General features: G+C 39.7%; 1 protein-coding gene across 2 annotated transcripts; it reads right to left on the bottom strand.

The window, feature by feature from the left end:
- Positions 1–609: 609 nt before the first annotated feature.
- Positions 610–9,136, bottom strand: LOC119737606 (low-density lipoprotein receptor-related protein 12-like). 2 transcript variants are annotated; one of them, XM_038212068.1, is made up of 5 exons: positions 9,112–9,136; positions 6,993–7,098; positions 6,391–6,756; positions 5,236–5,349; positions 610–2,642 (listed from the first exon to the last, which is right to left on the bottom strand). In XM_038212068.1, exons 2-5 carry the CDS (start codon positions 7,060–7,062, stop codon positions 2,416–2,418), a joined length of 777 nt encoding a protein of 258 aa, XP_038067996.1. In that variant the 5' UTR covers positions 7,063–7,098; positions 9,112–9,136; the 3' UTR covers positions 610–2,415. The 2 variants fall into 2 exon arrangements, with proteins under 2 accessions (XP_038067996.1, XP_038067995.1); XM_038212067.1 differs by lacking the exon at positions 9,112–9,136 and adding an exon at positions 8,763–8,824.
- Between the last annotated feature and the right edge of the window lie 738 nt (positions 9,137–9,874).

Below are 9,874 nucleotides of genomic sequence, written 5' to 3'. Positions count from 1 at the left end.
TTTTTTTTTTTTCTTCAAGCTTGGATTGTACAGACAAGGTTGGGTACTATTTTGGTATTTGGTGTCCTCATGTACATTGGTGTCCTCCATAATTTGCCTTGTTGCTCTCGATCATTTGCCTTGGTGCAATTTCCCATTCCTTGGTGCTCTTTGGTAAAAAAAAAATTGAGGAGGTGCGGCAATAGAGGGTGCTGTTGGAGCTACCGCGGAACATTTTGGAAAAAAAAAAGATTGACGCGCATGATTAAAATCGACGCGCGCGCTGACCAGAGACCGACTTTTTTTTGTTGTTGGCCTAAGAGACATTATTTTGCCAGCTGCAACAAAATCCACTACATCACATTCGTTATCAGGAATGTGACATACCAGACAAATCTGTGGTTTCCCAATTAAAGAATGATTTATGAAAACTGAAGGTTAAAAATTAACTTGTCTGAGGCTTGAATAAACATTTCTGTTTTGAGACAGTGCGTCAGTTGTTGGGGATTTAATGAGGGCAAACATTCAATTATGATGAATTCTGGCGAATATTGATTTAAATTTAATGAGTGTATATTTTAATTTTGGCAGAGAAATGTAGCTGGTTTTCAAATTCTGTGCGTGATTTTGTTCTCTTTAGTTTTCTGAGTTTATTTTCTTTAATTGTTTTGTGGTTTGTATGCAAGTATGACCTTGATTTTTGACATGTTGCATTTGTTTCTTAATTTGGAAAGTAGGACAGAGATAAATAAGGGAGATATCTGTAATAGATTCTCCATTAACTAATGTATATAAAAGTCCACATCAATTTGTACAACTGTAACGTAGTACTGTACATGACAGGGTGTATTAAGAATTCAATAAACATGATTCAGTGCAGCAGATGGAAAAATTGGACGAGCAAAATGGCTGAATCAACGAGAGTAATCTGCGCAGGTGATATTAATTTCATCTTATTACTTTGCAATTTGTCTTAGACTAATTCAATTGTCAGAACTCCTTATTCTCCTGGCCAGGCTGCTTATCTTATAGACAAGGAGCAGATGAAGAAGATGAGAGATGCTGTAAGGCGGGCCACATATGATAATTGATATCCAAGCAAGCGCATGTGTTATTTTCATTAAGCTGGCCCAGATACCCGAGCTATGTTGCTTCACATTTGGCACACATGCGTATAATATGTCGCAGCTGATATGAGCAGTCAAGCGTGGCGACATATATCATGTCTGACTGGCATGAATGTTTATTTTGTGCTCCGGTCGCTAAAAATAAGAAAGGGCGGGAGGAGTGTATGTTACAGCATTTCTTATTATTTCTTATTTTTAGATTTTTTTTTTTAGCATGGAGTCAAAAATGGTGCCTGACCGTATATGACTAGGTTTTGGACTTGGTATCTGGCTGTGCAGTTGTTGCGTTGCTATCACACGGTTGGGGGGGGATGGGGTTGGACTGAAGAAATATAATTTATAGAATCACATAGCAGGAATGTAAAACATTATTATGTAGTATGCTTCTGTTTTAACATTCTCATCGTTGGCTGAGTCACTCATCAAAGAACATAACTGAATTTAAAGTGCAGTCATCTTGCCAATTTTTTTTTTTCCAAATCTATGTTTGCACTTTGAGTCCCCTAATAGAACAATTATATCCATACAATTTTAAGGTGACAACTTTCTTTAATTTAAAACAACTCTCTTATTGAGAACCTCGTCGCACATTATGTCAACCACAAATCATTTCATTGAATACATTTTGAAATCTGGACAAATATATTGCTTCGGCAGTTTTAAAAATGTGTGTACTTGATCTTTGGTTTTTCTTTCAAAAGAATGCCACACAAGTTTTAGTAGTAATGTTCTTTCAGCAATGGTGTTTATGTTACCATTTAGGTTAAAAAATATAGTATCTGTGCTAGCAACATCAAAGATGAACTAATGTGTCCTCAAAAAGTCGTCATTTTTTAAAAACTATACCCTTTCAAGCCATCACTATATACTCATGGGTGAAATTTGGGGAAAATATAAAAACTCTACGGAAAGGAGAAATTGCAGTGCTTAAAAAGGCACTCCTAAAAACTGCCCAAAACAACTATTTCATGAAAACCTTTGAAACCCCCCACCCCCCAAAAAGGGAAGAAAAGTCTTCAGGCCAAAAAAAACCCCCAAAACATCTGCTTCCGATTACATGGCGTTTGAAAATACGGTAGGTAGGTAGGGAATGTTTATTTTTTGGGCAATTTTTTTGCGTACGATCATATGGAGATGTCTGCGTTGCAGTAAAAGGTAAAAGTAATAATTGATGGTTTTCTGTTTTTTCCCCCTCATTTTTCACCACATTTGGTCTCATATAGGCTTTTTTTCCAAAATCCACAAATCTGGACAAATCTGGACAAATCCGGGAAGAAACTCACCACTGCCAGTTTGACATGCGTCTGCCCTATTCCTCAATGGGTTTCTTATCACCCCAGAAGTCCTTGTCGGAATACTCGTTGGTCGTCGGTTGTTTGCTCATCTCATCCAAGAGTTGCTTGAGTAGTTGGTTTGACTGGTACCTGTGTATGATGGCTCGGATCACGGCCATGATGAGGAGAACCAGGCACAGGGAACCGGCTACGATACCGGCGATGGCTGCCGCACTCAGGCCTGTGTCTTCAATCACGACAACTAAAGGACGTAAGAGAGACGAGAAAAGAGAGAAATCAGAAAAATAAAGGCTGCTGCAAAGATAGAAATCAGACAAATGAAAACTGCTGCAAAGCACAAACTGCTCAGGGTTTCCCTACCCTATTCTGACTGCCCCTACCCTAATTTTTTTCAGGGAAAATGAGAAAAAACACCCAAACCATTGATTTCTGCCTTTTACCCTTGACTACACGCAGACACCTCCATATGACCGTACACCAAAAAATTGCCCCCCTAAAAAAAGTTCCCTACCTACCTACCCTATTTTTGAATGCCATGTAATTCGAAGCAGAACTATTATTTATTTTTGGCCTTACTGACTGGATTGACCTGAAATACAACAATAAATTTTTTTAAGAGGCTTGATCTTTTGATCTCGGCAAGATCATTCATAATGACAGAAAGGATATTAAAACCGTGCCAAAAAGAATAATAAATAAATAAATAAATTAAAAATAAGTACATAATCACCCTTCTTAATCCCACATGGACAAGGTTTAGCTAATGAACAGAAAATGCAGAACTCTGTACAGAGGAATCAATTAGACCTTTTTTGGAAGTTGGCCTCAGATATTACAAATAATTATAACATGTAGGATTTCAAGTGAGTTCTGACATTTTTGAAGGAAGTTTGAGGTACCGGTACAGCATATAAAAATAGTCAGATTCTAATATTTTACTGGTTTTATAAAAGGAGGAAGACCATTGACTGCTTGAGGATGTATGCAAGTGCAATTTTTTTGCCCTAAATCTCAATTTTGCACAAAAGTGCAATTATGGTATCTGAAAAAACATTTTCTCTGAATAAAGAAGAAGAAATACATAACCCCTTGGCTTATATTCCAAATGACACAGATGTCTTAAATCTTGATATACTCAGATATTTTTAGAATAGTTCTTATCATCTTCCGTTGATATGACCTGCGATGTTCATTATCAGATTAGCTTTCTGCATCTGTATATTTGTTTTATTTTTAGCACATAGATTATAATCATAAAGATCATAAAACAAACAATTTCAAACATCTATAAATAAAATATGACACAATTGGAACTGCAAATCTCACAAAAACCTTTGTCCATCTTTTAACCTTTCTACTTGATTTTTCTTTACTATGAGTTACACACAATGGCTCAGATTGAACGACAGAGGGCGGTAGAACAGACTTACAGCAAAGGGAATTTGGCCAAATGCACTAAATTATGTTGAGGATTTGTTGGCAAAATAGGCAGAACTGCTTGCCCTTTCACCTCCTATTATTTTTGACAGAATGATTTTTAACCAAGCGACCATAATCACCCCAACAAAAAGTCATGTTTGGAAATTTTATCTTGCAATCGTCAAGATTTTTTAAAAAGAAATAACTAGGAGATGGGTAAAAACAAATTTTACTTATCCATTCACATTCGGCATTTTTGTTCCCGGGTCTCCCTGTTTGTTCACGTTTGTTTTCACATCGCGTACTTGCATGAGAAATGAGAATCTATAACGACGCGAAGATTTACCTACCTACAGCTATGGGTTCTAGATTTAGTCAGGCTTGGTTGAATGCAGTCCATATCAGCGGTCATTTCAGATGTTTTTTTTTAAATGCTTATGAGTCCTTCAAAAAATTGTATATATCCTAAAAGAAATTTTAATCTCCCATTTTAAGTTTCAGTTTTCACCCAATGACAGCCTCAAAATTATTTCATAAATGTTCATCTTTGTACGAGTACAATGAATTCCACTAGTCCAAATGTATTTTAGATATTTGGAAGTGAGAAGTAAATTTTTGGGATGAAATTGCTCTTTCACATCAGGCAATTTTTCAGTTTCCATAAATTGAGTCTATTGAGATGCTAGAAACAATTTTTCAAAGGCCTTTTTCGAGGGTAATTTTCTTAAAAGATCAATGTACCCCCAAAAATTGCAAATTTTAGAATTTTTACATGCTAATTTTCCTTTTCGGGGGGTCCAGAAGCGTGCCACCAGTGGTGAACTTTCAGGCTCTATTGCCATTTTGCAATACAGTGGGCAAAGCCACAGTTGGAACGGATAGTCAATCTGTAAGTCCTGTTCTGCCTTTTCCCATTTCTTTTTGGTTCTTTCAAACATTTTTAACCTGACGTATTAAGTCGTGAACCCAAGACACTCCCTCCTACCCTTGTCCACCTAGGAATCCACTCTCAACAAATACATTTTCAAGTAAATAACCCAAAATGTCACACAGTAAGGACATTTCAGTGCCGAAGAATGTAGTGTGACTTCTAGGCTATATGCTCACAGTTACTTCACGTCATACTAATCTACATATGATTTTTTTTCTGCTTTTATGGGAATTTGGTTAACTACTCGCGAGTACTTGACCACTCGTGAGTAAATCTTTGAGAGTACCTGAGTAACAAAATCCATTACTCGCCCCGGCCTAGGCTGGACTTAGCTGTGATGTGACAGACTCGACTACACCACTGACTTCAATTGGGAACGTACTTGAAAACGCAACAAGAAATGTCAGAGTTTAAAAAGATTTGATTCTTCTCATTAGCATGACATAAGATGTCTCTTCGTTCTGAGTTTGAGTCGTTCTTTTACCGTCACAATCTGTCTCATCGCTGTTATCACCACACATGTTGTAGCTGTCACACTTCAGTGCAGCATCAATACATCTACTGTTGTTGCAGGCAAACTGGTCAACAGTACAAGGCGCTGTGAAGAGACAACAGACTGAATAAGTCATCATTATCCAAAACTTCTAATTTTTTATTGGTCTCGAGACATGGGTTCTGTGTGTGAACTAATGATGTGCATCAGGTCAGGTTGACCAGGCCAAACCGACCCGAAATATTAGAGATTTTAACCGAATCTGAACCGAAACTGATCTTAACTCCCTTAAACCAACCCAACCCAACCCGACAAAAAATAAGGTAAAACCGACCCGAATCGAACCGACCCCAAAAACCCCTGAATATCTGGCTTGGACAAAGTGATCACATTTTTGTGCCTGCCCTTACCCACGTGGCATGAATTCGTTTGCAAAACCATCGTCTCTCTCTCTGTCATACTCAGTGGGTTGATCGAGAGTAACTCCGCTTTTTGAACAAACGCATGGTATCACCCACGGTATCACGAAAACTGTTACAATCTATCTATTTCACAGTCAGTCCCGATCCGATCCGACTGGAGAAATTAATACTGTGGGAACTTGATAGTGCACTCGGTGGCCACACCACACAATGGGCTGTGGTCACAGTGACTGTCAATGATATTGCATCACCTGAATTTCTCAACTGTTTCGATATATTTCGGTTTATTTCGGTTTTTTTCAAAAGACGGCTAAATCCACCCGACCCAAAAATGTGAATGCAAAACTGAAACCGACCCGACCCGACTGAAAAGATGGACAAATCGACCCGACCCGACCAGAAGTCGGTTTCAGGTCTGGTCGGTTTCGGGTCGGGTTTGCACATCATTAGTGTGAACAAGAGAGGGCGCCCCGTGGACGGGATGCACCTCGTGTGCTTACTGGTTTGCACACGTATAGTGCAAGATTTATTTTAGTCTGAATGTGCACAAGGTTATAGCATCTTCGCGTGGGTGTCAGGCGTCATCGGCAATGCGTTCAAATGTCTCTCCAAGTGGTTTTCCCCAACTCTCCCTTTCTTACCGTTGAGGGGGTACTTGTGCACGGAGCCCGTATTTAGACTATAAGAGTATTTGGTTTTTCAAATGAAAGACAATTTCACTTACCATCAGTGAAAACTGAATAGAATATCTCAAAGCCATTCGTACTTCCGTCTCCGTCTGTCATAAATCCAAAGTTGATACTGTTATTGCTGGACACGATATCTGCTACTTTTGTCCGGCCACAGAGGGCAGCAGACAGCGGGCTGAGCCTATCCAGTCCGTCATAGATGGTCAGGTGATCCACGCATACGCCGTTGACTGGTTCCTCTAGGTTGAAGCGATAGAAACGCAGCAGGAAGCGATTGCCCGGGTCGGCGGTCAGCACCGTAGAGCAGTCCAGGTTGCTGTTGTACAGCAGGCGTTTGTCAGGCTCGATAAAACCTCCGTTGCTGGCTTGAACTGTGCTGTTGCAGCTATCAGCAAGATAAACTATGATTGGGAAGGAGTGGGGATGGAAAAGAAATAAGCAAGTATGAAAACATGTTTTCTGAAATGCAATTCCACCAACTGATTGGGTACAAAATGAAACTTTTTCTTATTGAACCTAGACAAACCAGCATACTCAGTCTTCAAAATTGAGGTAAACAAGGGATGACAAGGAATAGATCACGAACAAAGTCAAATCACCAGAACATGATTAATCCACTAAAGATTTTTGCACCTACCAATGGGGAGGGCACAATCGTACTGCCCAAACAGAAGTAGAATGCTGACTAGCAGAAGTACTACCTCCATACTTGATGACTTAGTTGAACTTCAAGTTTCTACAGCCTGCAATATAAAGTAGTAACAGTTTAAGAATGTCCCTCTCTAGGATGTACCATTAAATAGACCCCAGCAAACTAGTTGACATGTACATCGGTTAGGCCACCCCCCCCCCCCTAAAAACCAGCAATATACCTCCTAACGCTATTTTGTCGCGTGTGCCCTGTGACTGGCTGTTTCGACGGGAAAGTTATGTTAATTCATGGGAAAAAAAGAAATTTACGTCACACAATTGTTGATGTTATTACTTAGTCAACTAGTTATGTTACCGGTACGTTAAAGGATTTAAAAAAAGTTGTTATTGCTCTGCCACAGTAGTCTAGCGAATAGTGAGATGAGCTATGGATTGAGAAATCCCTGGTTTGAATCGACTAATGCCCATTTGTACTACTATTTTTCTTCTCCAGATTTATAGTTGGGATAAGGTCATCTTTTTTACTTGCAGTTGCACCAACTTAACTTCTTAGTTGACTACACTTTTTGTTGATATTTCTTCCCCGAGACCGAGCACCTTTTGCACCCAAGTCTGACTGTACTCCACCATGGAGGGATGTACAGAAAAATGTTGCAACCACTTTTTCTCTTCATATGTCATCTCAATGAAGGTCATTCATTACAAAAATGATGACAAGACATGAATCTGGGACTGAAAAACCATTTCCAATACTTAAGTTAAAGGTAGTGGATATTTTGCCGGAGACGGCAAACCTTCAGTAAACGTTAGTTTGCCGGATATGCACTGAACATGCGCAGTTACTGTTTTTTTTGTACTTGAAACATTTTCCGGTGACAAATGTTAGTCTGGCTCCATGCCAATATTATCGTTGTATTTTTGTATTTACAAGATGGGAATCAGACCATTTTATAATTTCTGACTTTATTTCCCTTTAAAAAAAAATCCTCCAGAGCCACAAATCTGAAAAAGAAAAAGTAATACTCTGCAATAAAATGTTTGAGACATTTTAAAATAATAAAAGAAGAATATTCTTATTTATTTGGGGATGGGAAAAAAAACCTTAAAATTGTTGCGGGGTTCAGAATTCGAACTCGGGACATCCCACTCAATAGAGCCATTGCTTAACCACTGCACCGACTGTGCTACACAACTTTGGGGGGGGGGGGGGGGGAATTTAATACATGTTATAATTCAGCCCTATCTTAAAGAGTACAGCGCCATCTGTTGATATGGATTGCCGCGGGCAAACCTTTAGTAAACGTTAGTTTGCCGGCGTTACCTCCGGCAAAATGTCCACTACCTAAGTTAAAAACATTTTCTTGACTCTCCATAGAATTTGTACACAATCGCGAAAGTGGCGTCAGGTTGCAAAATTTTTTTCAAGGGTAATTTCAATCGCGGAGCCTGGGAGCGGGGTACCCCTGGCCCTAGAACTATGGGTCTTACTAGGGGTAGGCCTACGAGCGGGGAACGCGGTAAAAATGAGTTGTCCGGAAATTGGACACAAATCATGATCCAGCACAGCAGGCCGGCTGGTACGATCGTTGAACAAGATCAACACAAATGCTTTATTTTACCATCACTCTCCAAAATACGAAACCGACCTGCAGTTTGTTCAATCTTCGATCGTATGTGATAAAAGCCTCAGTACCCCCATCAATTATCATAATAAAATAATGAATTTAGGTTCAGACCATTTTTTAGAAAAACTCACTTGCATGTAAGCCGCCATCTTGAATCTGTGTTGGGGAGTAGGGACACAATTCATAACAGGGGGGGGGGGGGGGGGTTCGCACAAAAGGAAGAACGCTAACACGCTTGTTTAATTTTTCTTTTGTTTGATCTTAAAAAAAGGCTTTCGAGTTTTTAAATACAATTAAATAAAATATAATTGAAATTTATGATCACTCTACTACGATTTTATAAATTAATATAAAATCGTAACTTCTCAACCCTGAGAAAATAATGGAACAGTCACAAAACAACGTTTCCAAGGGGTCTGTGACGTTTGACCAATTATCTCTACTTTAATTTCGGGAACTTGTGTGTCTGTCTGTCTGCACTTCGATTATCTCCAGAACCGGCACCGTGTGAAGTTGAAAATCGGCAGGTGTATTGCTCGGGACACCAGAATGTGCATTGTCAAGCTGAAGTTGTTTGGATGAGCGGTTCTCGCAAAAGCTGCAAAAAAAAGCTACACATTGGCCCCATGCATGATGTGTCTTATGAAAGATTTGGCCTGCATGTGTACGCATGCGTATGACGCCACTGAGTTGCGTGACGTCACAATTTACAACACAACAGAGACGCGTAGCTAGCAGGCCTCATTGTCCAAGTCTCATAAAAGATTTGGCCTGTGTGTGTCTGCGCACAGAGATAGCTGACCTCCACTGGGGGTAAATAAACAATAGCACACTTTTCTTCCTCATGTTTTCCTACTATAAAATCTCTTTATGTCTGTCCACATGTAAAAAATGTGAGTTCAACCTGTGAGCATGCGTTCAACCTGTGAAAATAACACCATTGAATCGGGTGCGTTGTTTGTACTAGTGCAGGGCCAGTCGAAAATGTGCGTGTTCGGAAGGGGCAGTTGAGAACTGCAGCTCGTGCAAACAACGCACATTATTCAATGGTGTGAACGCACACTCGCAAGTTAAACTCACAAAATGTCGTCACCCCCCCCCCCCGGCACATACAGTGCAGTGATGGTTGCTCAGTTGAGTACAAAATGCATGTGCCCGTGCATGCCACTCACGTATATGTACGCACGAAGACATGGTGTGCAGTGCTATCGCCCTACAATGTGCCCGTCATTTTTGCAGGGCC

The sequence above is a fragment of the Patiria miniata genome, unplaced genomic scaffold, assembly GCF_015706575.1.
Source record: "Patiria miniata isolate m_02_andy unplaced genomic scaffold, ASM1570657v1 HiC_scaffold_3, whole genome shotgun sequence".
Taxonomy (NCBI): domain Eukaryota; kingdom Metazoa; phylum Echinodermata; class Asteroidea; order Valvatida; family Asterinidae; genus Patiria; species Patiria miniata.
The sequence above is the reverse complement of the archived record's forward strand: the minus strand, read 5'-3'. Positions and strand labels throughout refer to the sequence as shown.

Excerpts from the sequence above, each read along its gene's own strand:
- LOC119737606 (XM_038212068.1), bottom strand. The coding sequence starts at position 7,062 with ATGGAGGTAGTACTTCTGCTAGTCAGCATTCTACTTCTGTTTGGGCAG. Across the intron at positions 5,350-6,390 it reads CTATTCAGTTTTCACTGATG|CGCCTTGTACTGTTGACCAG; the intron begins GTAAGTGAAATT and ends GTCTCTTCACAG. Across the intron at positions 2,643-5,235 it reads CGATGAGACAGATTGTGACG|TTGTCGTGATTGAAGACACA; the intron begins GTAAAAGAACGA and ends TACGTCCTTTAG.